General features: G+C 43.7%; 1 protein-coding gene across 4 annotated transcripts in view; it reads right to left on the bottom strand.

Annotated features, from left to right (window-relative positions):
• USP6NL (USP6 N-terminal like) overlaps nt 1–27437 on the bottom strand; it is a 139273-nt gene that overhangs the window by 108243 nt on the left and 3593 nt on the right. Inside the window, exons 1-3 of one of the 4 annotated variants that reach the window (XM_039347403.1) lie at nt 26626–26857; nt 24499–24565; nt 13702–13788 (exon numbers count right to left, since the gene is read on the bottom strand). In XM_039347403.1, coding sequence (XP_039203337.1) covers nt 13702–13705 — 4 coding nt within the window. In that variant the 5' untranslated portion in view covers nt 13706–13788; nt 24499–24565; nt 26626–26857. Of the gene's footprint in view, nt 1–13701; nt 13789–24498; nt 24566–26304; nt 26458–26625; nt 26858–27437 lie in introns of those variants that run through there. The other 3 variants (XM_039347399.1, XM_039347400.1, XM_039347402.1) reach the window with 3 other exon arrangements.

The raw sequence follows: 27437 nt of genomic DNA, 5'->3' as shown, positions 1-27437 counted from the left end.
AGTTACAACGGCACTGCAAAGTTACAACGGCACTGATGGCCATTTTTTCACACTTATGGTCATTGCAGCATCCCCATGGTCATGTGATCAAAATTCATATTTCTTGGCAACTGACTCATACTTATGACCGTTGCTGTATCCCGGGGTCATGTGATCCCCTTTTGCGACCTTCAATGGGGGGAGCAGATTCACTTCACAACCGGGCTACTAACTTATCAATTCATCCTTCATTTAACATTTGCGGTGAGTCGCTTAGCAACAGTGGCAAAAAAGGTCGTAAAATCAGGCATGACTCACTTAACAACTGCCTTGCTTAGCAACAGACATTCTGGTGCCAACTGTGCTCATAAGTTGAGGACTATCTATAGGGCCAACTATGCTTGGCTATATGTTGTCTCCGACTGTGACAGCTCATGGGAACATTTACACCAGGGGTGGGTAACCATGACAATTTTATGACCTGTGGACTGCAACTCCCAGAATTCCTGAGCCAGCCATATTGTCATTTAGTTGCTCGCCTCTGATTCGCACAGCTGAAAACTAGGAAGCAGGAGGTGGCCTAATCCTCAATGCTTGATTGGACACCAAACTGTCAGGCTTCACAGCTTCATACACCTAATGCAGGGGTCTTCAAACTTGGCCCTTTTATGACTTATGGATTTCAACTCCCAGAATTCCTCAGCCAGCCATGCTGGCTGACGAATTCTGGAAGTTGAAGTCCACAAGTCATAAAAGGGCCACGTTTGAAGACCCCTGACCTAATGGATAAATTCAAGCAACGCAAAAGGGGGGAAAAGACTGAAACAGTTGATCTTTCGTCCCTCTTCCCACTAAGACAGCCGGTGTGTATGTATGCAAGGTATATCATGCAAACTACCTATAGCAGTGGTTCTCAACCTGTGGGTCGGGACCCCATTTGGGGTCGAACGACCATTTCACGGGGGTCGCCAAACAAGGCTGTCCGCCATTTTTCCCCCTTTTCTTTGGCCACGCCCCTGGCACCCGGTGATGTATAAGTGGTTGGGGGTCACCACAACATGGGGAACTGTATTATGGGGTCGCGGCATTAGAAAGGTTGAGAACCACTGACCTAAAGAGACACCCAGAGTCACCTTGTAGGGGAGATGGGCGGCATAAAGATGTAATAAATAAATAAAAATAAAGAGAGAAAAGAACAGGCAGAAAAACGAGTACACATCAAGCCTCAGGTTCTGTGCCAAACATGCCCTATTTCATCACCTGAAATACTTTTGGCTCATCATCATTTATTTGCATAATATATTCTGTTTTACAATGGCCATTCTGCCTGGAACAACTGAGAGTTGTGGTTCAGCAACGTTTAAAAATCTATAGATTCCCTACTCTTTTTATAAACCCACGGGATGTTATAAACCAGTGGTTCTCAACCTTTTTAATGCCGCGACCCCCAACCGGCTGTAAGTCGAGGACTACTCAACTGGTGCAGCACCATTTGCAGAATGGGACTTTTGGCGGACTCAGCAGGGCAGAGACAGCCTGGACAATTCCTATTGGCTTTTGAAAGCCAATAGAATTAAGACTCTATTCAAGAGAGTCTATTCTATTGGCTTTCAAAAGCCAATAGAATAAAAGGGAGTAGCACAGCTAAGGAAAAGGGGAAAAAAAATGCCGGACTGCGTTGTTTGGCGACCCCCGTGAAATGGTCGTTCGACCTCAAATGGGGTCCCAACCCACAGGTTGAGAACCACTGTTATAAATCAAATGTTATAAACCTACTGGATCAGGTGTGACCGTAAAATTTTCAGTGGGCTGCTGAAATTAATAGTCATAACACTTAGACCAGGGGTCTTCAAACTTGGCCCTTTTATGACTTGTGGACTTCAACTCCCAGAATTCCTCAGCCAGGTGTGCCCAGCTGAGGAATTCTGGGAGTTGGTCCACAAGTCATAAAAGGGCCAAGTTTGAAGACCCCTGACTTAGACTAATATATTGCTCCATGGTGCTTTACAGCATTCTCTGGGAGGTTTACGGAGTCAGCATATCTGGGTCCTCCAGCATATCCTTGGAAGGATGGAAGCCTGAGTCAACCTTGGGTCCCATCATATCAAACTCCAGACTGTGGGCATTCTAACCATTTCGCCACCAGAGCGCTATTGAGCATGTTTATCTCAAATATTATGAAAAAATGCCTGATTCGCACACATCATAGAGTGGGATGAGGTAAAAAAATATTCTCGAGATGACACCCTGACACCCTTCAGGGAAAATTAATCTGTAAAACAAAAGTGATCTGTGGACAGATTAAGCCTTTCAAAAGGACAGAGACATAGCACACCAACATGACTGCATACAACAGGCTCCTTAAGCCACAGATTCAAGAAACAAAAGCATTCTGTTAGATTTACCAGCATCACAAACATTGGTCATCCCCTTACATCATATCATATGAATCATTCCATTCTGCTTTTCAATCATATTCCAGGGCATAACATTCAAAAGCCACAGTCAGAAAAAAAAGAAATCAGAATGAAGCAATCATTATTTTAAAGAGAGCCAGTTTGGTCTGGCTTGGCTTCTCAACCTTGGCAACTTTAAGATGGGTGGATTTCAACTCCCAGAATTCTCCAGCCAAGCCTGAAGACCATCCATGGTAAAATTTCCAAGGTTGAAAAACACTGGTCTAGTGGTTAAGACATTACAAATCTTCCGTGAAATATACAGCAGGGGTCTTCAAACTTGGCCCTTTTATGACTTGTGGACTTCAACTCCCAGAACTCTTCAGCCAGCGTGCCTGGCTGAGGAATTCTGGGAGTTGAAGTCCACAAGTCATAAAAGGGCCAGGTTTGAAGACCTCTGCTGTACAGCAAATCCACAATTCATGATAAGAACAGGAGTCTCCAAACCTGGCGACTTTAAGACTTGTGGACTTCAACTCCCAGAATTCCCCAGATGGCATGGCTGGTTGAGGAATTCTGGGAGTTGAAGTGCACAAGTCTTAAAGTTGCCACATTTGGAGACCCCTGTGATAGAGGATGATCGATGGTCCCACTGAAGCATGGATGCTTAATATATAGATAGCTATGAATGTGTAAAGCAGGGGTAGGCAACCTTGGCTCTTTTATGATTCATGGACTTCAACTCCCAGAATTCCTGAGCCAGCCATGCTGAGGGGAAACGGCGAGGTTTCCAAGCTGAGCCATTCTGGCTCAGGAATTCTGGGAGTTGAAGTCCGCGAGTCATAAAAGAGCCAAGGTTGCCTACCCCTGGTGTAGAGCTACAGTAGTGTCGATTGCCGTAACAAAGGCAGACTTTAAAAAAAAAAAAAAAAACTTAATGGCCACCGGTGAAATCGAGTTGCAGGCAAGGCAAGGCCCTGGCTCTCTCAGAATTTCCCTCTGCTCTTCTTTACAATGAATCTCCCTCTATTCAGAAATGACACAAACACAGAAACTGTGAAAAGCCACAGCAGAGGTTCAAGAAAAACAGTAGCAACAGCTACTAAGGCTAAAAATAGCCGCAAGTTATTTCACATAATCTTCTGAAATAGGAACAAGATATCAGGGTTGTTTTTTTAAAAAAATAAAAAATAAAAATTGAAATATAGCCGGGCAGCCATGAATTATTCAATCCCCGAATAGGAAATATTCGACTCCATCTGTCCAGGTAATGTGTTTTCCTCAAAGATACACCTAATGACATTCTCTGGCTCATGACAGAGATTATTAACCTCCCAGTGGCTCCTTCTGTCAACTTGAAAGCCACACTAAGCCTGCTCATTTACAGAATAGTTTCCCCCCACGCTTAAAACACAGACACACACACAGACAGACACACACACACCAAGACAAAGACTTGAGGAGCACATGAAGGACTACACATCCAAAGTGGGTCGGGCCCTTTTGGAGGGCTCCCTGCAGGAGTTTAAAAGGGAGGAGAGGCCATCTTAAGAACCTGCCATTCTTAAAATGATAATTCAGTTAATCCAATACTCTGAAAAATGCTACAGTACAAGGATCCAATCTTTAGCCTCTCCCACTCTGAGAAAGCTACAGAAGCGATATAGAGGACCCAGATGGTTGGGGGCAACAGGGTGACTCTGTAAACCGCTTAGAGAGGGCTGTAAAAGCACTGTGAAACGGTATATAAGTCTAAGGGCTATTGCTATAGATCAGGGGTCTTCAAACTAGGCCCTTTTATGACTTGTGGACTTCAACTCCCAGAATTCCTCAGCCAGGTACCCTGGCTGAGGAATTCTGGGAGTTGAAGTCCACAAGTCAAGGGGGCTTCAAACTTGGCCCTTTTATGACTGGTAGACCTCAACTCCCAGAATTCCTCAGCCAGGCACGCTGGCTGAGGAATTCTGGGAGTTGAAGTCCACCAGTCATAAAAGGGCCAAGTCTGAAGACCCCTGCTATAGATAGTCCTCAACTTATGACCACAACTGAGCCCCAAATTTCTGCTGCTCAGTGAGATATTTGTTAAGTGAGTTTTGCCCCTATTTATGTTAAATGAATCGTTGCAGTTCTTAAGTTAGTAACTCGGTTGTTAAGTGAATCTGGCTTCTCCATTGACTTTGCATATCAGAAGGTCGCAAAAGGGGATCACATGAACCCGGGATACTGCCACCGTCATAAATGGAGTCAGTTGCCAAGGGTCTGAATTTTTAGTGACATGGCCATGCTGGGATGCTGCAACGGTCGTAAGTGTGAAAAGCGGTCATAAGTCACTTTTTTTCTCTGTGCCATTTGTAACTTTGAACGGTCACTAAATGAACTGTTGTAAGTTGAGGACCGCCTGTATTATGGACTACACGTCTTATGCCTCTGCCCTAAAAATTGTAGGGTCGCTCTGAGCAACTTGTAAATCCATGGACCAAGGCCTTGGGGAAACGTATCCTCAACTTACAACCATTTGAAGCTACGACAGACCCCTCACTCAAAAGGTACTCATGACCCAGTTCTGAAGTTCGGACAACCACACACACACATCCCCCATCATATTGCTGTATTTTGGACGTTCAGCAACCAGCAGGCATTTACACCCATTTGCAGCATCTCCTGGTCATGTGACTCCGATTTATGCTTCTGCCAAAACCCACCATTGAATTTTGACTTTCATCAAAGACAGTTCATAGCAAATAAAGGTTTGCTGCAAAAAAAAAAACCCTGTAAAATCAAGTCATTCACAACTTATAGTCATAATGGGCAGGTGCCATTGTGGTTGTAAAGTCGAGGACTACCTATAGCCAAACCTTGCAGGCTGCGAGGAGGAGGAGGGACTGTGCACACAGAGCACAGGACCACACATCCTATACAGCAGTGGTTCTCAACCTTTTTAATGCCGTGACCACATAATACAGTTCCCCATGTTGTGGTGACCCCCAACCACTTATACATCACCGGGTGCCAGGGGCGTGGCCAAAGAAAAGGGGGAAAAAATGGCGGACAGCCTTGCTTGGCGACCCCCGTGAAATGGTCGTTCGACCCCAAATGGGGTCCCGACCCACAGGTTGAGAACCACTGCTATACAGTAATCAGCCTAAAGCAGGGCTTTTCAACCAGTGGTACGGGTACCACTGGTGGTACATTGGCACCTGGCAGGTGGTACGCAACCATCCTAGAAAAGTAGCGGGGGAGGGGAATGAGCTGAACCAGTGGCAGCACCGCACAAGCCTGAGCAAGAGATGGCTGGAGCTGCAGGGTTGTCAGAGCTGAGAGGAAGCGCCAGGATCAGCGCTTCTTCAGGGCTGTCAAGGCTGAGCGGAAGCTCCAGGATCAGCACCAGGCTCCAGCCGTAGCTCGGCGCTGATCCTGGCATTTCTGAGCCCTGAAGAAGCACCAATCAGCTGGAAAGCAGCACTGATCCTGACACCTGCTGAGCACCGATCAGCTGGAACATTGCAGCATCTCCAGGGTCTTGTGATTTACATTCAGATGCTTGGCAACTGATTCATATTTATGACGGTCACAGTGTCCCAGGATCATGTGAAGTGACCAAAACTGCTGCAACCACCCAGCAGACGGGGGGGAATAAAAACCAAACACCCCCACACCCCACCCCCACTGCCAATCCTCAACAGAAATGCTCACAACAATGAAAAACTCGGACAGGAGGAAGAGTGCCACTGGGTGGGCAGGCAGGTCTCTTGCTCGGCTGTGGCTTGGGGGGGGCACTTTTTTCAGTGCCATTGTAACTTCGAACAGTCACTAAGCGAACTGTTGTAAGTCGAGGACTACCTGTACTTTATCGCTTTTTCCCTCTTTTTTTTGGGTCATCAAGTTTTTGACACCTTGACAGGCGACTGGTGGTACTCGGATGTTGCCATATCCTAAAAGTGGTACAATGGGTGAAAAGGTTGAAAAGCCCTGGCCTAAAGAGGTGAAGAGGCAACTTCTGTCCATCGCTCTCCTTCCTGCCACTCAATGAGGATGCTTCACTGCTCTAATCAAACAATGAGAAACATTTGAACCAGGGGTATCCAACCTTAGCCACTTAAAAGCTTTGTGGACTTCAACCATGGCTGGCTGGGGAATTCTGGGAGTTAAAGTCCACAAGTCTTCAAATTGCCACCGTTGGGCACTCCTGGTTTAAACTCTCTGCTCTCTATTTGCTTCTCCCTATAGAACGCACCTCCGGTTCTTAAGTACAGCATCCTGTTTTTTGTCTAAATTGGCTTCAAAACAAGCCATGATTTCCAAACCGACATGAGAATGTGATTTCGCATGCTGGCCTGCTGGAAATTTCCCGGGTCTCAATTTCCCGGTTTAGAAATTACAGAGCTTTTCACTGCAGCTTCCTGGCGCGTTTGCCAATTTGCACAAAAGTGGGAAGCAACAGGTGGCACGCAAGATAATCCAACCGTCAGGAAGTCACTTCAGAAATACATATTTCATGGGCTTTTATGTATGGGGGGGGGGAAGAAAGGCTTCCCAAAAAGCTATCAGTTGCTGCCAAATATATTTGGGGAACTGCCAACCTTTCAGGCACAGGATATTGATGGCTTTTGATGGAGAAGATTTGTAGATTAAGGCTCAGCTGTGGGGTCCCTGATGCTCTCTGGGTGTGGTTGTTTTCTTGTAGACCAGTGGTTCTCAACCTGTGGGTCGGGACCCCATTTGGGGTCGAACGACCATTTCACGGGGGTCGCCAAACAATGCAGTCCGCCATTTCCCCTTTTCCTTAGCTGTGCTACTCCCTTTTATTCTATTGGCTGTTGAAAGCCAATAGAATAGACTCTCTTGAATAGAGTCTAATTCTATTGGCTTGCAAAAGCCAATAGGAATTGTCCAGGCTGTCTCTGCCCTGCTGAGCCCGCCAAAAGTCCCATTCTGTAAACGGTGCTGCACCAGTTGAGTAGTCCTCGACTTATGACCAGTTGAGAAGTCCTCAACTTACGACCGGTTGGGGGGGGGTCGCGGCATTAAAAAGGTTGAGAACCACTGTTGTAGACGTTTCATGACCCAGCTAGGCAATATCATCAGTGCTAGTAGGGAGAGATGTTTCCTCTAGAAAAGATGTTACCCGTTGGATAATAAAGGAAACAACCAGACTCAGACAGCACCGAACTCCCCACTGATGGCTTTACGAAGTTGCAACCTGCTCTGAGCTGGGGTATCTGTTTATTCCAAAGGATGGACCTCCAACCCTTAATCGCAGCATCTTCTTATGTCTGAACTGGAAATAATTTTATTTTCCCTTCCGTTCCGGTCATTAAAACTGGATACCTAAAGAACATAAGTAAGATACAACAGGGGCCATTGTAAATTACCTCACGGAGCAGTGCTGAACCTTACACTGCGGCATGGAGACAAATTTTTGAAATGCCTGAAGACACTATTAATATGGGAGTAGGGGGAAGAAAATTATCTATCAAAGTCACAGACACGCTTATACAAACAGCAGCTCAAGCTGAGACTAAGCTCTTTCTGTGGCTAAATATTCAAAGGAACATCCTTCTCTCTAAAGCTGATTATCAGAACTGGAAGTTATGGACGTACACCTGCACAGATACATCCAGGTGGTTTTCTTACCATCAGTATACAGTGGTTGTCATTCTCTTTTTCCAGGATCTCTTTTCTGACTGCCTAGTCCAGTCCAAAGCCTGGGATTCATATTCTCCACTCAAATAATAAACAGGCCTGGTGTTGCTTAGTTTCTAAGCTCAAGCTTAGAATAAAATCATAGGCAAGAGTTATCTCCTGTGAGGCATGACTCTATTTATTGGTTACACTCATTTGCTCTTTTTTTTCCAGTAATCAAAGACCAAATTATTTCACAAAGCTGTAATCTCATTACAATACAGAGAAAAGAATAGGAATGTACTGACATGGAAGAATACAAACCATCTGCTTGTATCAACTAATAAAAACATTATCATTGTTTGTAAGCAGAGAAAGAGATATTTCTAAAAAAACAGCCCTGCTAATAAGGATTTGCCACAAAAAAATGAAATGGCAATTGTTATCTATACTTTCCCTTAACTAGTTAACTGTTCTCCTATACCAGGGGTAGGCAACCTTGGCTCTTTGATGACTCGTGGACTTCAACTCCCAGAATTCCTGAGCCAGCCATGCTGAGGAGAAATGGAGAGGTTTCCATGCTTAGCCATGCCGGTTCAGGAATTCTGGGAGTTGAAATCCACGAGTCTTAAATTAGCCAAGGTTGAGGAGCCCTGATATAGGGCAGGGGTAGGCAACCTTGGCTCTTTTATGACTGGTGGACTTCAACTCCCAAAATTCCTGAGCCAGCATGGCTCAGCTTGGAAACCTCTCCATTTCCCCTCAGCATGGCTGGCACAGGAATTCTGGGAGTTGAAGTCCATGAGTCATAAAAGAGCCAAGGTTGCCTACCCCTGCCCTATATCAGGGCTCCTCAACCTTGGCTAATTTAAGGCTCGTGGATTTCAACTCCCAGAATTCCTGAGCCAGCATGGCTCAGCATGGAAACCTCTCCATTTCCCCTCAGCATGGCTGGCACAGGAATTCTGGGAGTTGAAGTCCATGAGTCATAAAAGAGCCAAGGTTGCCTACCCCTGCCCTATATCAGGGCTCCTCAACCTTGGCTAATTTAAGGCTCGTGGATTTCAACTCCCAGAATTCCTGAGCCAGCATGGCTCAGCATGGAAACCTCTCCATTTCCCCTCAGCATGGCTGGCACAGGAATTCTGGGAGTTGAAGTCCATGAGTCATAAAAGAGCCAAGGTTGCCTACCCCTGTCCTACGCCAAAAAACAAGCCAACCTATCCAGTCCACTACTTGCTTTGTAATAAGGTAGCCTCATTAATGTCCTTGTATATATCTTCCCACAAACTAGATAGTTTGGAACTGAATAATACAATTAGAATTAAGGCAATTACAGTGGTTGGAGCCAATAACATTTAAGGCATCAGGCTAGAAACCAGAAGCCTATGAGTTCTAGTCCCACCTTGGGCCCAAAGCCAACTAGGTGACCTTGGACCAGTCACTTTCTCTCAGCCCCAGGAAGGAGGCAATGGCAAACCACTTGCCAAGAAAACTACAGGGACTTGTCCAGGCAGTCTCCGAGAATCAAACCACATTTGAACAAGTACCAAAACAACAAAAAAAAATCAATGTGATTACAGCTAAGAGGTTAATTGTTTTGCCTTATATGAACAATGCTTTTTCAATTTTTTTAAAAAAAAAACAAGAACCAAATTCTGTAGAGCTCTACATTCAAATTTTTAGTACTGGCATATCATGCTTCTTGTTATAGGTGATATAGGGTATTAACATACACCAATATTAGCCCAGATAGCTCTCCTGGTGTTTAAAAGTCTGGTTCAAACATTGAACTTTCAATTCTAAACTTTAAAATGTTTAATTTTATTGCAAAAGCAAATAGTAAGCTGGCCTGCTGCAAAGCACCATTCACCAGCATCCTATTTATGGGGGCCCCACAAAGGATGAGAAAGAATACTATCAACTTCTAGCCGTTGAATGGAATGGAATGGAATATGGAATAGAATATGTAATGGAATGGAATGGAATGGAATGGAATGGAATGGAATGGAATGGAATGGAATGGAATAGAATAGAATAGAATAGAATAGAATAGAATAGAATAGAATAGAATAGAATCAGGACAGGACAGGACAGGACAGGACAGAACAGAACAGAACAGGGAATGGACTATAATATAGGATAGGATAGGATAGGATAGGATAGGATAGGATAGGATAGGATAGGATAGGATAGGATAGGATAGGATAGGATAGAACAGAACAGAATAGAATAGAATAGAAGCTGGAAGGGACCTTGGAGGTCTTCTAGTCCAGCCCCCTGCTCAAGCAGGAGGACATATACCATCTCAAACAGATGATTGTCCAGTCTCTTCTTAAAAACCTCCAGTGATGGAGCTCCCACGATTTCTGGGGGCAAGCTGTTCCACTGGTTGATTGTCCTCACTGTCAGAAAATTTCTCCTTAATTCCAGGTTGCTTCTCTCTTTGTTCAGTTTCCAACCATTGTTTCTCGTCCTTCCCTCTGGTGCTCTGATGAACAACGTGACCCTCTCTGCCTTGTGGCAGCCCCTCAGATACTGGAATACCGCTATGAGGTCTCCCCTATTTCTTCTTTTCTTTAGACTAGCCAAACCCTGCCTACGATGACAGTCATTTCATGACAAGCAAGTCTCCTTTTCTGAAAAGTCACCTGCTATTAAAAGTCCATTTCTGCCCTAGCCCCTAAATCAAGAGTGTCCAACTTTAGTAACTTTAAGGTTTGTGGACTTCCACTCCCAGAATTCCCCAGCCAGCATGGCTGGCTGGGGAATTCTGGGAGTGGAAATCCACAGACGGATCTTAAAAGTTGCCGTGGTTGGACACCCCTGCCCTAAATGATCGGTCTCCCTTTTATACACTCTAACCCAGGGGGTTAGAGTGTATAAAAGGTATAAAAACCCAGGGTGTATAAAATTCTCACAAGGAGAATTTGCAGACAGTGATAAGGCAAAACGTACTTCTTGTTGCATTATTCAACTCTGGTCTAAACGTTTCCAGTTCACGTTTTCCTTGTCATTTCCAGCACATTATTCAAACACCCAAGGAACAACGCTAAGTCATTTGTCAGGGGCTGCCTTTGTGTACCTGTAGCTTAATGGCTGACCTTTTCCATGAAGGAACTATGCCTGCAAACTCCTAGATTATTTAGGGCGAGGGGAGGAGGATTTAAAAGGAAGGGTGAATTTTTTTTTCTACTTCGGGGGGGGGGGGGAAAGTGACCGACTTTGTTCTGCTTGTGGCCTCCAGCTCTCACAGAGAACAATCCCTCACTGTAACTTTTTTTCCTTCCATTTTCTTTTTCTGCCAAACGAGATGCCCTATTGCCCGATTGGTTTTTTTTTCTTTCTAGAAAACAACCAAACAAGAAGCCGTAACTATTATAGTTTCATTTGGATGGTAAACGCCCTCTGTCATTCTCTGATGATACTAAGCCAAACAGGCCGCAATTTATCTACCCAAATTACCCGTCTCCTTTTCTCATTGAAACAGGATCCAAAAATTACTGGTTTCTTTTTAAGTAACCTCTATCCCCCCCAAAAATAGCATTTATGGAAAGAAATAATGGAGCCCCCTCCTAAGGCTAGAGTACCAATCTGGAGAAACAGGCACAAGGAACCATGTCAGCTAAACACCTATCACTTAGCTAGCTTGTTCCACCTTGAACATCAAGAGATCCCCTGTTTACAAGTTGGAAGTACAGAGTAAACAACGACAAAGGAAATTATCCTGTAAATTATAGGAGCACGTGAAAACTGGCTAAGGTAAACAGGAAGATTCCATTTCAATGCCACGTAAAGCATTATTTCCGATAGGCAGTGAGCAATCTGAAAGGGGCTATATAAAAATCTCCCTTGCAGGCCACAATATACTCTCAAATTTTTATTTGTTAAATGTAGGTTCTACTTTTCCTCCAGAATTTCTAGGTTTTTTTCCCCTTTTCCAATTTTTCTCTACGATAATAATCCTGTGATGTAGTAAGGCTGAGAGAGAGAGAGAGAGAATGATTGGTCCACGTCACTATGAAGACTTCCAAAACCTAGGTCCTCCAATCCTAGCCCAACACCTTAATCACTAAATCAGGGGTAGGCAACCTTGGCTCTTTTATGACTCGTGGACTTCAACTCCCAGAATTCCTGAGCCAGCATGGCTCAGCTTGGAAACCTCTCCCTTTCCCCTCAGCATGGCTGGCTCAGGAATTCTGGGAGTTGAAGTCCACGCGTCATAAAAGAGCCAAGGTTGCCTACCCCTGCACTAAACTATACTGTTTCTCTGTCTTAAGAGAGTGGAGGATCTCATGTTAGGAAGCTGTAGGAAAACTGTGAAATTCCCACTGACGGTGACCTTCGTTCATGCTGGATATTCCCAGTTCAGTTCCCAAGATACTTATATTGATTATGGCTTCACACAATTCCCAATCACTTAATAGACTAGGGTCCATTCAATAACTGGGAGGTAAATAGGAATATTCACTTGTAGTTTCTGTTGCAAGAAAATTATGAAGAAGTAATTCCCCAAGACTCTGAGATAGGGACAAAATGTAGAAGGCACTTTTTTGGACGTGTGATCTGCATGAATGAGAAACGCCCAGCAATTAATTGGATTATCCCTAGATCAGAGGTCCCCAACCTTTTGGGCATCAGGGACCGGTTCCATGGAGAGAGGTTTTTCCATGGACCGAAGGGTGCGTGGTTTTGTGTGCTGCCTGCATTCCTCAGATGGGACTTTGCTTGTTTGTGCGGACCGGCTGCTGGCATGCCATGGCCCAGTTCCGGTCCACAGACTGAGGGTTGGGGACCCCTGCACTAGATGGTCGGAAAAAAAGAGGAAGATGAAAGAAAACCTGGCACCAAACATTTCAGGAAGATCTGAAAAGCATCAACCTTAAATGAAAGGATGGGGAGACTGTAGCTGCAGACTGAAAATTGTGGCGTCTGCTTGTAGCCCAATGTGCCACGTCATGAAATGGGAATCACCAATTCACCAAAGCAAGTATGGAGTCTGCTCTTTGCGGATTTCGCGATCATAACATTTGTTAGCTTTGAACAGCTAAGAATATTTCATTTTTTTAAAATAATATTTTATTGATTTTCTCATTTTACAATTGAATATTTAAAAAGCAACGTGATGACTGGGTTAATCAATAGTTCAATAGTGTACATAAATCTTTATATAAATCTCATGTTACAACATCAAATATTTCCTCTCCTTTTCCATTAATATCTCATATTGGGCTAGTACAATTCTTATTGTTATCAACTAAATAAAAACATCTTTGTTACAGTTATCAATAATTTTTAACATACGTATCTTAAATTGCGTTTGCACCTAATCCTTGTATACAATCAATGTCCTGTTATTGCTTTTTTTTTCAGGCTTTAATTTCCCATCAATATTCAAAATAAAACTATTATTTATGATTTCCAAGTACTTTATGTTTAGGTGACCAAAAGCTTCCCTTATCTCGACTTCTCTCTTTTGCCATTTTCATACCAAGGTCTAATATTCTAGTTACACATCTCAGCTATTTAATTCTGTTACTCTGTTTTCTAAAAGTTATCTATTTTCCTCCATATTCAACCATCTAATTGGTAATATAATATCCCCTCTAATAAGTCATGGCCATTATTTTCTTCAGCCTTACTCTTGTCTTCCTTCATTTTTAATACTGGGCCTGGGCCATCCCATTCCAAGATTTTTACTCACTCATGACTGGGTGTCTCTTTTCATATAGTTCCAGATAGATATAAAATTAAGGCAGCTTGTCCAAGATCTCTCCGAGGTATACATGTCCTAACCAAAGGGAAACAAAAACAGTGAAAGCAATGTTACTTCAAGACTGAATCCACCTGATTGCATTAAATGTAATTCTTTTACCAAAAGGATAAAATAAAATAAAATTAACTGCTGAATCAGACTCTCAAGAAATTGTTGGACTGAGAAAGCCAGTTCTTGTGCTTAATTAATCCTTCACAAATATTATGTAGTCCTAATACATAGAGATGACTTTTGAAGGGGTTCTTGTTTTGAAGGAAATCCAGCAGTAAACACAACCTTAAGTGAACACTTGATAAATAACCATAGGGTCCTTGGTGCTCTCTGAGCTTGGTTGCTTTCTTGCAAGCCATTTCATGACCCAACTAGGTAACATCTGCAGGAAAACAATCACAATCAGAGAGCATCAAGAATACTACAAATGACGGCTTAGCACCGGGGTCTTCAAACTTGGCCCTTTTATGAACTTGTGGGCTTCAATTCCCAGAATTCCTCAGCCAACGTGCCTGGCTGAGGAATTCCGGGAGTTGAAGTCCAGAAGTTATAAAAGGGCCAAGTTTGAAGACCCCTGGCTTAGCATTCTCACATTTTTGCTAAGACATAATGCAATTTCAAACCTTCTCTTGATTTTTCAGCCTATATTTTTATCCTAAAAGAGGATGTAAGCGGAGTAATTTGAAATTTGGACCCCAACGATCCTGTTTATTAGATTCACAAGATGTATCTAGTACCATTCTTTGTTGGTGAAAAATGGGTCAACCCTGCAACAACTTTAGGCCTTCCACACTTTTAAGCCCATCAACGCAGACCGAGAACTTAGGTGTCTTGGCTGAGGTAAAATAGAGTTGGAATCTAAGCCTTCTTCCTCTCCTCTTTGCTTACAGCAGGGGTCTTCAAACTTGGCCCTTTTATGACTTGTGGACTTCAATTCCAAGAATTCCTCAGCCAGGCATGCTGGCTGAGGAATTCTGGGAGTTGAAGTCCACAAGTCATAAAAGGGCCAAGTCTGAAGACCCCTGGCTTAGAGCAGTGTTTCTCAACCTTGACAATTTTAAGGCATGTGGACTTCAACTCCCAGAATTCCACAGCCAGCATTGCTGGCTGTGGAATTCTGGGAGTTGAAGTCCACATGCCTTAAAATTGTCAAGGTTGAGAAACACTGGCTTAGAGGAAGGTAGTAGCTCTTTGAAGCTGGAGGAAAGATCTGACACCAAGTCCAGGTAGTCCTCGAGTTAAAACAATTCATTTAGTGACTGTTCAAAGTTACAACAGCACTGGAAAAAGTGACTTGTGACATTTTTTCACCCTTATGACTGCTGCAATACCCTCATGGTCACATGATCAAAATTTGGGACACTGGGCAACTGGCTCATATTTATGATGGTGGCAGCATCCCGGGGTCACGTGATCATCTTTTGTGACTTTCTGACAAGCAAAGTCAATGGGGAAACCAGATTCACTTAACGTCTGCATTACTAACTTAACAGCTGCAGTGAGTCACTTAACAATTGTAACAAGAAAGGTCATAAAGTGGGGCAAAACTCACTTAACAACCGCATAGCAAAGGAAACTTGTAATTTCTGTTGCAAGAAAATTATGAAGAAGTAATTCCCCAAGACTCTGAGATAGGGACAAAATGTAGAAGGCACTTTTTTGGACGTGTGATTCGCATGAATGAGAAACGCCCAGCAATTAATTGGATTATCCCTAGATCAGAGGTCCCCAACCTTTTGGGCATCAGGGACCGGTTCCATGGAGAGAGGTTTTTCCGTGGACCGGAGGGTGCGTGGTTTTGTGTTTGCTGTTTGGGCTCAATTGTGGTCGTAAGTCGAGGATGACCTGCACTGGAGCAATCTTATGCTCCTGTTAACAGTCAATTGCCCGATTTCCCAGCAGCTGTTTTGGAGGATAATGAACAGGATATGCAAGGAAATTGCTAATCATCCACAGAAGGAAGCTATCAGGGAATGGAAATAACTCATCATCATTTACCAAGATTTAATGTAAACTGCTCAGCCGCATCTGAAAAGGAGCTGAAAAGATCCAAAGCACATTAAAAAAAAATGAAAATAAAGATACTCAAATTCATGTCTATAAACTTTCTTTGCTATTTATGTCGTCTTCATCCAGCAAGGGAATTGGTTCAAGAGCCTTTGCTCCGGCAGTGCTTCACCTGAAGTATTTCACCCTCTTCAAAGTAATTCCCAGAATGGCTTTCAAAGAAGTAATAAAAGTAAGATACAGAAAATATCAACCTGACTTTCTTAAAAAATATATATATATAGAAAAGTAGGCAGGAATGAAAACAGAAAACGGCCTGGCTTAGATACCTTTCCTTAAAAGAAAAAGTGGCAGGAAGGAGAGAGAGAAAAAAATCACAATGAAGCTAGACTTCTGTAGAGCTGTTGAGATATTTGTGTTTTAATCTCGTTGTGGATCAAAGTACACTTTAACTGGCCTTGTTTAGAACCGCCTTTAGTTTTTGGCTGCAAAGCAAATTAGCTTTACTCTGATTCACATGTAAACAATCACCTGATGTGTAATGATATTTATTACCGTAATAAAGGAGAATATTTGTAGCTCAGGGTTGAAATGAGGGGTCCTTGGTGTTCTCTGAGCTTCTTTTTCTTGCAGATGACTCATCACCCAAACTAGGTAACACCATCAGTGCTAGTAAGGAGTGCGGTTTGCTGTCAGTTTTGTATTCTAGTGGCTTGCCTGTCAGTGTTGGTGGGGGCAGTCTTAGAAATACTTTGATTGGGCTGTTGGCTGTTGACTTCTTTGGCAGTTTCTTGATTGGGGTATTGCTTATTTGATTGTTGATCTGATGTTAACCTTGGAGTTAATCTATCCTGATCTGGGTGCTGATTGCTGATGGCGCGATGCTTGGCTCTTTTTGTTCCTTTTTGGGCTGAGTGATAGTCCCTTTCTCATAGTCCAGTGGTGGCGAACCTATGGCACGAGCGCCAGAGGTGGCACTCAGAGCCCTCTCTCTGGGCACGCGCGCCGTCGCCCCAATCCTAGGCCTTCAGCTGGGTTTTATAAAACCTTTTCACTTTAGGCCTCCACCACCGTAAAAAAGGTTCAATCAATCAGTCAATTTCAACTTCTTGCGGGGGAAAAAAAGATCTTGCAAAGTTGGAATTGACTGATTAAACTCTTTAGTCCCACCCAGTCTGCTGTTACCACCTCAGCCACGCCCACCCAATGGGCCACACACCCCCAATGGGCCACACCCACCCAATGGGCCACACCCACCTGGCACCCGACGATGCATAAGTGGGTTTTGGGTTGCAGTTTGGGCACTCGGTCTCTAAAAGGTTCACCATCACTGTCATATCTAATGATGTTGTTAATGTCTATGTGTCTATTTACAACTGAAAATTGTATGCTGACTCAGGAATTCTGGGAGATGAAGTCCACAAGTCATAAAAGAGCCAAGGTTCCCTATCCCCTGACCTAGACCCATCTCTGAAAGGTCTTTCATTCAGTTCATTGCCCCAAATCAAGGGTCTTCAAACTTGGCCCTTTTATGACTTGTGGACTTCAACTCCCAGAATTCCTCAGCCAGGCACGCTGAACAGAAACATCCCGTTCTCCACCCAAAGAAACCGTCTTATACACCTCCATGTGTATGATGTAGCCCCAGCCCAATTGCAGCTCTCAAGTCTCCTAAAATTATTAAGTGTGGTCCTGCCCACCAAACACTAGTCTACTCCTATTACTATTCAAGAAAATTCAACTAAGATCCCTCCATGAAAAGAAAGCTAAGTTTTTTTGTGGCCGATGTTTCCCAGAACACTATTATTGGTTTGGTAAGATAAAATAATATTGAGTGGTAGTAGAAAGGTGGTGTATAAGTGCCAATTACAAATATACTATATAAGCAGAGCCAATTTTCGTAAATTGTTTATTTTATACTAACGATAAAGGATTTATGTCAGCCTAAGAACCAATACATTTCTTGTTACAAAAAAAATAATAATTCTAGATCACAGCCCATAACAGCTGTGAACATGATGAAATGAACTGTGATCCATGAAAGCTCTGCTATAATAAATGAACAAAATATTGATTTTGCGAAATGGGCAGACTTACTGTACTTTTAAGGTTGAAAGAAAAAGAAGAAGGAGCAGAATATTTTCAAACTTGAGACCTATTTTACCCATGGTTGGAGAAAAGATTTAGGGATTAGGAATTTAATTTGGATTAGTGAATAAGATGCTCAGACAACACATTTTGTTGAATGATTACTATTGAATTCTGTAAAATAAATAAACAAAACTTTATACAAAAAAAATATTGATTTTGCTAGAAATTACTGTAGAAAATTGTTCCTCACTCCCTTTCCATTGCATAATTTCAAGAGATCTATAAAATGATCTACCTTTCCTGTCTGTTTTTGGTAAGTACATTCTCTTGACCTTAGACAAGCACATGTGAATTAACTGACTAGGTAACAGCAATTAGTGGGATATCTTTAATACGCTTTCACCCATATACAGCTAGTTGCATAAGACAACAGACTATTCATTAATATTCAGAGTTTTGATCTTTAGTCTGTCGCCACATGAAGTAAATGAGAAATCTTGTACTAATGGAAACTTCAATAATCAAGGACAGCACTGCAAACTCTGGCAGAAATACATGCATTTTATTCCATTCACCTTTCTGCTACTTTGGACAAATTCTTTGAATTAGCATTTGTAGATAATAGTAGTGCAGGCTTTTTATTTACTGTCTCTTCAACCATACTGATGCAGTACTATAATAGCACTCTGACTTGTACTGGTTTAGAGCGTATGTATGTATGTATGTATGCATGCATGCATGTATGTATGTTGCTCCTGCTATAATAGAAATTCTGACTGCTGATTTTTTTTTTCCTCTTGAAGCTTAGTGGTTTCAGTTTGTTTTTAAGGAAACAGACTAGACCAGGAGTAGGCAACCTTGGCTCTTTTATGACTCGTGGACTTCAACTCCCAGAATTCCTGAGCAAGCGTGGCTCAGCATGAAAACCTCTCCCTTTCCCCTCAGCATGGCTGGCTCAGGAATTCTGGGAGTTGAAGTCCACGAGTCATAAAAGCGCCAAGGTTGCCTACCCCTGGATTAGCTGTTGCTGTGGAATTTTAAGCAAAAAACTCGAGTTTTTCAGTTATTTCTAAAGAATTGAGATTCAATGCCTGATTGTTATTGTGACAATGTGCTAGAGCAGTGGTTCTCACTCTGTGGGTCGGGACCCTATTTGGGGTCGAACAACCATTTCACGGGGGTCGCCAAACAACGCAGTCCACCATTTTTCCCCCCTTTTCCTTAGCTTGCTACTCCCTTTTATTCTATTCTATTCTTTTGAAAGCCAATAGAATAGACTCTCTTGAATAGAGTCTAATTCTATTGGCTTTCAAAAGCCAATAGGAATTGTCCAGGCTGTCTCTGCCCTGCTGAGCCCGCCAAAAGTCCCATTCTGCAAACGGTGCTGCACCAGTTGAGTAGTCCTCGACTTACAACCGGTTGGGGGTCGCGGCATTAAAAAGGTTGAGAACCACTGTGCTAGAGTCAGCTAATCCTTGACTTACAACCATTAATTTAGTGACTGTTCAGTTATAAACAGCCCTGAAAAAAGTGACTGATGACCGTTTTTCACACTCGTGACCAATGCAGCATCCCCATGGTCATGTGAAAACACAGATGCTGGGCAACTGACTCATACTTATGACGGTCGCAGTGTCCCGGGGTCGTGTGATCCCCTTTGGCGACCTTCTGACAAGCAAGGTCAAAGGGGAAGCCAGATTCACTTAACCGTGTTACTAGCTCAAAAACTGCAGCGATTCAGTTAACACAGGTGTCCTCAACCTTGGCAACTTTAAGTCTTGTGGACTTCAACTCCCAGAATTCCTCAGCCAGCAAATTTTTGATCACATGACCACAGGGAGGTTGCAACGGTCACAAGTGTGAAAAACAATCATAAGTCAATGTTTTTCAGTGCTTTTGTAACTTCGGTCATTAAATGAATGCTTGTAAGTCGAGCCCCCCCTGTATATGCATGTCTGGTGAGTACATGTGTACAAAAGGGCTATTTTATAGTTCAACGTTCATTTTGTGTGTTATGGAAAGGCCTGGCTCAACTGTTGAGTCGTGTATCTGCCTCCCAGCACACTATGTTTTATATTATTATCACATATACAGCAGTGTGAAATCACAGCTGCCAGTTCTTTAGCTGATGTTGGCCTTCATAAGCACTGAATTCTTTCCAAGAACCTAGGCCAGGGGTAGGCAACCTTGGCTCTTTTATGACTCATGGACTTCAACTCCCAGGATTCCTGAGCCAGCATGGCTCAGCTTGGAAAACTCTCCCTTTTCCCTCAGCATGGCTGGCTGAGGAATTCTGGGAGTTGAAGTCCACAAGTCTTAAAAGTTGCCAAGGTTGAGGACCCCTGACTTAACAACTGTGGCAACAAAAGTTGTAAAATGGGGCAAAGCAACAACGGCAGCAACATAACAAAACAACAAAACAAAACAACAACTGCTCAGCAACATAAATTCGGGGCTCAATTGTGATCGTAAGTCGAGAAGGACTTGTCGTAAGTCGAGAAGGACTTGTATACGTTTGTTGCAGAAGAATGCTACCCATATCAAAGGAACAATGAACCATCTCTAGTCCCCATACGGTAAAAGCAGAAAAGCCTTTTTTTACTCAAAGACACTGCTCCGGGATTACATTAATTCTCACACAGCATTTTCTCTTCATCACGGAACTGCTGCAAAAGCAGGCAGGTCGTTCATTAGAAAGATGTTGCTTTTTTTCCCCTGCAAACTGAGATTTTGGATAATCATCTGCTGGACACAATACCTGCAGCCTACTTTGGCGTTTATTGTACTCCAAGGTGTCTGTCTGAAGCTATAATTTTGACGCAGACACGAGAAACATCCTAAGAGACTTCGCCAAATTATACGATGCTAAAAATGGGTTCTCCTGCAAAGCTTGGCTACCACAGATATTAACTGCAACTCCACCCAACATCTGAAAGCAAGTGCTCTTTTAGCCAAGGTGATGTCTCTTAACAAAGTGTAACTTTCACACAAGTACTGGACCTTTTATTAAATCAGTAAAATGAAAGGTTTTGGTTTTTTTAAAAATAACCTACAATAGGTCTTTCTAAGCCAGGATTCTTCAAACTCGGCCCTTTTATGACTTGTGGACTTCAACTCCCAGAATTCCTCAGCCAGGCACGCGGGGTGAGGAATTCTGGGAGTTGAAGTCCACAGTCATAAAAGGGCCAAGTTTGAAGACCCCTGTTCTAAGCTGTGCCTTTTAAATCTCCTGAATTTTCAAAAAGCGATCAAAACTCAGCTTTGCCAGCACGCCTTTGAGATCTAAGATGCTCTCTATTGTAAGAAAGAATGTTATATGTGATTGGTTGGTAGCAGTGCCTGGGATGTTTTGACAAGAGACAGTGGGAGATTTTTGGAGTATTTTGTTTTTAATCCAATTATTGGATTAGGTGTGAATGGAGCTTAGCTTCAATTATAATCAGTGCCATATAAGCCTGGGAAATAAAATAAAGATAGTTGTGATCTAGCACACTTACATTACCAACGGCCATAGTGGCTGGAATTCTGGGAAATGTCGTCTCAACACATTAAGAGGGCAAAACAAGTCAGCTTTTGCCCAAAAGTACCGGATTTTATAACCAGCGTAGAAGCCATCAGAAAATAAACGAAATCTCTATCATGCACAACTCCTTTTCACAAAACCTGAAGTAAATCCTCAAATCCTATTTTCTCTGCTTTTCATACACATTCCCAGGCATTGTCCATTTAAGTACTATTCTCAGAAATATATACTACCTTGGATTTACTAAATCATTGTCATTAACAGTGCAAATCTCTAGGAAACAACCCTCCTTCGTTTCTAAATAAGGATTACTCCTATGCATAGTTCACTGCCCATTAGAGGGCCATAAATAGATTCTACAGCTAAGGATACATTCTCTGCACTTTGAAAACTGTTCCTGACAAACACATAAGAATATTGCAGACAATACATTTTTTTTCTGAAACACCTGTGCTAATTTAGATTCTAATTTTCACTACAGCCAGCCTTTTTTTTTAACGTGCGGGTTTATGACTTATCCAAAGTTAGATCTATAAAATGAGACCCTATGTCCAAATTTCAAAGTCAACCGATTTACCAGTGGGACCACCTTTCTCCAGGTATGTATGTGGGTCCCATTAAGAGCTAAACCCAAGATATGGCCTTTCTGCAGTCACACATGCTCTGTGAGATAATGTCTCCTCCAAAATTTGCATATCTCCTAAAGGCCTGGATAGACTTCATCACTGAACATCAGTGTTTCTGTCTTCCAGAGACGGTTGCTTAGCTGTTGCACACATCTGCAAATGTTCGGTCTGGCTAGGAGGCATTCCACCAGCCAGAACAAACATTTGTAGAACAACAACAACAATAAAGTTGGAAGGGACCTTGGAGGTCATCTAGTCCAACCCCCTGCTCAGGCAGGAAACCTTATACCATTTCAGACAAATGGCTGTCCAGACTCTTCTTAAAAACTACCAGTGTTGGAGCATTCACCGTTTCTGGAGGCAGGTTGTTCCACTGGTTAATTGTTCTAACTGTCAGGATGAAATGAAACAGGACAGGAAGTCGGATCAAACAATCAGTCCGCAGGATGCAAACCTTTGCACAAGACGCAGCTGGGATTTGAGAGGTGTGAACTTCAGCCCAACTGCAACCATCTGCAGACTACACTTACCCATCTGTGTAGATATACAGAGAGGCCTACGCGCAGTTGCGCCCAACTCTTAAATCAAGCTTAACACTGTTGCCATTTAGGAAAGCCTTTAAAACAGGCTTCCTGCCACAATACATCACGCAGAACATGATATAATGCATCACGTGGAACTTCATCCCCACGGAGATAAAATTGGTCCCCGCTTTGATACTTTTTCACAAGGCCTTAAAAACGTGGGCCCCGGGGACAGCAGAGTGTGACTGAGCCCATTAAGCTCGTGTGATTGCTGTTGCCAAGGGGCCTGTGCATTATTGCGCTTTCATTGTTCTTGCATTGGGCTTTTATGTTTGCGAGCTGCCTGGAGTCACTGAGAGTAAGTTGGGTGGCCATATAAATTTTCTTTAAATAACTAATCCTGAGCGTTCCTTGACATTGTATTTGTTTGGTTCTGATATTTCCTCCCTCCCCTTACAAGAATATAGCTCTCCATTGTTAACTCAAGCTTTATTTATTGAATTCACACAGCTGTCCACCTTGCCAAAATAACTCTGGGCAGCTAACAAAACAGGTGGATAGAATAACATAACATAAAAGCCGTAAGGCAACCCAGAATGTTTTAAAAAGATGATCAAAGCACCTGACAACACTGTCTCCCAATGTAGAACAGAACACGTATTTTGGCTTCCACTAATGGGTCCTAGTGCTTGCTTTTATTTTAACTTTTTTTTTTTTACTTAGCTGAAAAAGTTATACATCAGCTAGAGATGCATGGAAGATTGAAGCAACTTAAAAATTGAATAAAAAAAGAGCAGTCTTCTGGAAAAAAAAAAAAAAACCTGAACAGAACATAGAAAGCTGTGCAGAAAAGCTATCCTGATCCAGTTCCATTATAACAAATGCAACAAATATTTCAAGTTACAACTATCACAATACACTTGCTACCATTCAATAGCCATTTCTAAATATCTTACAAGTACTTGTTTCAAGTACCATATTTTCCTGCGTATAAGAGGACCCCCCCCCCCAACTTGGGAGACGATTTGCATGCTTAGAAAGTCGGTACCAAAAATTTCCAAAGACACTCCCTCCTCTCCATTCAGTTTCAATGTATTTACATATCAAAGAGTCAAACTGCATCTCCTAGCTGCCAAGTCATGAGCTTCAGAGAAAAAAATGAAGATCATCAGGTCTTGGCAGTTAAATTACTAAAATTTCTATTCAAATAGCAGGTGGCAGCTCCTACTAATCTTAGGGTTGAGTTTTAAAAAAGACATAGCAGTGGAAACCTGCAATTGACAGGGGCTTACACCAGTTCAACCTTTTAAGATGTCAGGATGTCAACTCCCAGGATCATCCAGCCAGTATGAAGTTGAAAAACACTTCATTAAATGACCTCCAACATCCCTTTTAATACTTATATATTCTATGACTTAGGACAGGCAGGCCTGGAGGCAGGACAAGAAGCAGTGGGATGGAAACTAATCAAGGAGAGAAGCAACCTGGAACTAAGCAGAAACTTCCTAACAGTGAGGACAATTAATCAGTGGAACGGATTGCCTTCAGAAGTTGTGGGTGCTTCATCGCTGGAAGTTTTTAAAAGACTGGACTGTCACGTCTGAAATGGTGTAGGGTCTCCTGCTTGAGTAGGGAGTTGGACTAGAAGACCTCCAAGGTCCCTTCCAGCTCTATTGATTGAAATTAGGTTGTTTTTGGATGTGACACACCTGGCAATCCCAGGGCCACAAGCCAGAACAGAAAAGGTAAATGGTCTTTCATGAATTCACAAGGTCCAGTTCAACCGGAAGGATGCTTTATCTTTACAGATAGTCCTCAATTTATGACCGGTCATTTATCAATAGTTCATAATTACCACAGAAGCTCCAAAAGCTAATTACAATCCAATTTCTAAGTTACAGTGGCCACACAATGACTCTTATGGTCATGGGATTGGATTTGGGGCATTTAGCAACTGGCTCACCTTTGCGACCCTTCGCATCATCTCATGGTAATGTGTGACCACAATTTTCAATGTTTTACATCAGTTTCTGGCAAAAAAAAACCCACAGGATAAAATTAATTTGCTTAACAACCAGTGTACACTTAATGACCAGTGTTTCCTTAATAGCCACTGCAAAAAATGCCAAAACAATGAAGTCTAGCCATGTGATACCTCAATTTACAACTACAATGACTTATAACCCTAATTGCAGTCTCAATTCCATAAATCAAAGTCATAAATCAAAGACTATCTGTGTTGCTCAGTGGTACAAGAATGTACACTACTAACCCCATGCATGTTACTCAAAGCCAGCTTTCCTACTGGAACTTATTCTCTCTAGGAAATATAGATGACGCTGCAGAGCAAAACCTACAAAATCTTTCAAGCACACAGAACTGAGCTGAAAGAGTTCTTCAATAAATTTAACACAACACACTCCAATTCCCCTCCACTTCATTTAAAAGAAACCTTTCTCTGCAACAGACATTGGAAAGACTAGATTTTTTTTTTTTTAAGCCACCCCAAACTTCAAGGAATGATAATTGTGATGCACTCGTGGCTTCTTACTCTCAAACAGCCCTTCTGAGGCAGCAACATAATCAGCAGCCGAATCCCAGTTCCCAAAGAAGGGAATAAATCCATCCAGGAAGGAAGGACAAAAACATGAACCATCAGCATCTTTTCTAAGCGAAACCAAGTAGCCTCCAGAGCTAAAGTCTCAAATTCTGCTGAGGATTTTTTTTTCGAGGGGGGGGGGTTGGAAAGGAGCCTCCCCCCCCCCCAAGCTAATGGACAGCTCCCTTCCTAAACCAGAAAGGGTATCCAGAGGGTGTTAAGCACAGCTTTTTTTCCTTCTCAGAGCCTTTTAAGATGGAGGGGGGACTTCATCTCCCAGAATTCCCCCAACCAGCCCTGCCCTCCCCTCTTCCTCCGCTGCCCTGCTGTTAACCCAGAGGCGGCCCATTCATCAAAGGGGCACCTGCCTGCCCAACCTTTGACATTTTTCCGTTCTTCCGCCTTGCCAGGGAGTCTTCTCCCAATAAAGCAAAATATTTGTAGCTCAGGGATGACATGAGGGCTCCTTGGTGCTCCCTGTGCTTGGCAGTTTCCTTGCAGACGTTTCATGACCCAGCGAGGTAACATCATCCGTGCTAGAAGGGAGTGGGGCTTACTCTCAGTTTGTATCCACTCCTTACTAGTCCTGATGATGTTACCTAGCAGGGTCATGAAACGTCTGCAAGAAAACAGTCAAGCTCAGAGACAACCAAGGATCCCCCAGTTCTCCTCCTCCTCCTCCTCCTCCTCCTCCTCCTCTCTACAAACTCCATTCCCTTCTAATCCTGATGATGTTACCTAGCAGGGTCATGAAACGTCTGCAAGAAAACAGTCAAGCTCAGAGACAACCAAGGATCCCACAGTTCTCCTCCTCCTCTCTACAAACTCCATTCCCTTCTAATCCTGATGATGTTACCTAACTGGGTCATGAAACGTCTGCAAGAAAACAGCCAAGCTCAGAGAGCACACCATGGACCCCTCAAGACTTTTCTCTCCCCAGGAGAAATGGGGAAGGAAAGCCCTCAGCCCAGCAGTCCCTTAACTCCCCCTCCTCCACATTCTTGCAGACCCCCTCCCCAGAGAAGCCGATTTGCTCCCCTTCTACCCAGCCAACCCTCCCTGCGAGGCAGGCACAGCCCTCCCCACTAAGCTGCTACGGCTCTCCTGTCTTCCCCGCCCCGATCACCTTAGGGGATCCCCCTGCCCGTCCCCCCTCCCTCTCAAACCCACCGTGAATGGAGGGCAGGGGCGCCTCCCCCTCCTCAAAACGAGGGGGGCCCGAGAGGGGCAGCCTCAGCCCGGCTCCACGCCTCCCTCGAAGGGAAGGCCGAATAAAGGGTCGCTTTCCCCTCCCTCGGCCCGGAAAAGCCCGCGCCGTCTTGGGCTGGCCACGCCTCCCGGCCGCTGTGAGGAAGCAGCCCCTCGCGCGCACCCCTCTTTTCCAAGAATGGAGCGGTCCACCTCCGCCCCCCTCCACGCTGGCCGGATCCAAAGCATAACGGGCGCGGGGGGGAGGTCTCCTGGGGGCTTCCTCAGCTCCCTTGTCCTCACCTCGCCGCCTCGGCCTTCACCGCCTTCCCGCGCCTCCGTCCGCCTCCACCGCCGCCCCGCGGTGCTTTTCCCAGCTCAGCGGCCAGGACCTTGGCCTCCAACCAGGAAGTGGCCCGGTGTGACACCTACTCCTCGCTGCCATGACAACGCTCCCCCGCCCGCCGGGCTCGGGCCAGGGAAAGCCTCGGCTCCTGGCCGCACGCCGCCGCCTGGCAGCGTCGAGGGCGTTCCCAAGCAGGGCGCCATTTTGCATTCCAAGGAGGCTACGGCGCGCCGGCGTGGCCAAACCAATTCCAACTTCGCGATACGGCTTTCTTAGCAGCTCTGCCATCTTCAGTCAAAAGCGAGGAGAGGCCCCGCCTCTTGCGCGAACAGTGCAGGATATTGCTCGGTATAGACTCCATTTCCCAGAATTCCCTAGCTTGCCCTAATGGCTGAGGAAATCTGGGAGTTGAAGTCCACCCATCTTAAAGTTGCCGTTTTTGAAAACCAAATGCCTCCCTTTAAGGATCAGTCCTATCACTGCACTTGAGCATAAAGCATATACAATAAAACAACCCTACACAGTCACTGAAAAAGCAAACAGGGAGATAAGTGATTCTGGGGTTTCCTTTCATTTTGACACCTTGCCTGAAATGTATTTTGGGGAAACTTAGAGGTGTGAAAGCCTTGAGCAACCTTAATACAGTGTTTCTCAACCTTGATAATTTTAAGGCATGTGGACTTCAACTCCCAGAATTCCACAGGCAGCATTGCTGGCTGTGGAATTCTGGGAGTTGAAGTCCACATGCCTTAAAATTGTCAAGGTTGAG

This window comes from Crotalus tigris, unplaced genomic scaffold (assembly GCF_016545835.1).
Source record: "Crotalus tigris isolate CLP2741 ecotype Arizona unplaced genomic scaffold, ASM1654583v1 scf7180000018068.1947079, whole genome shotgun sequence".
In the NCBI taxonomy this organism is placed as follows: domain Eukaryota; kingdom Metazoa; phylum Chordata; class Lepidosauria; order Squamata; family Viperidae; genus Crotalus; species Crotalus tigris.
This window is presented reverse-complemented; position numbering and strand designations above follow the sequence as displayed.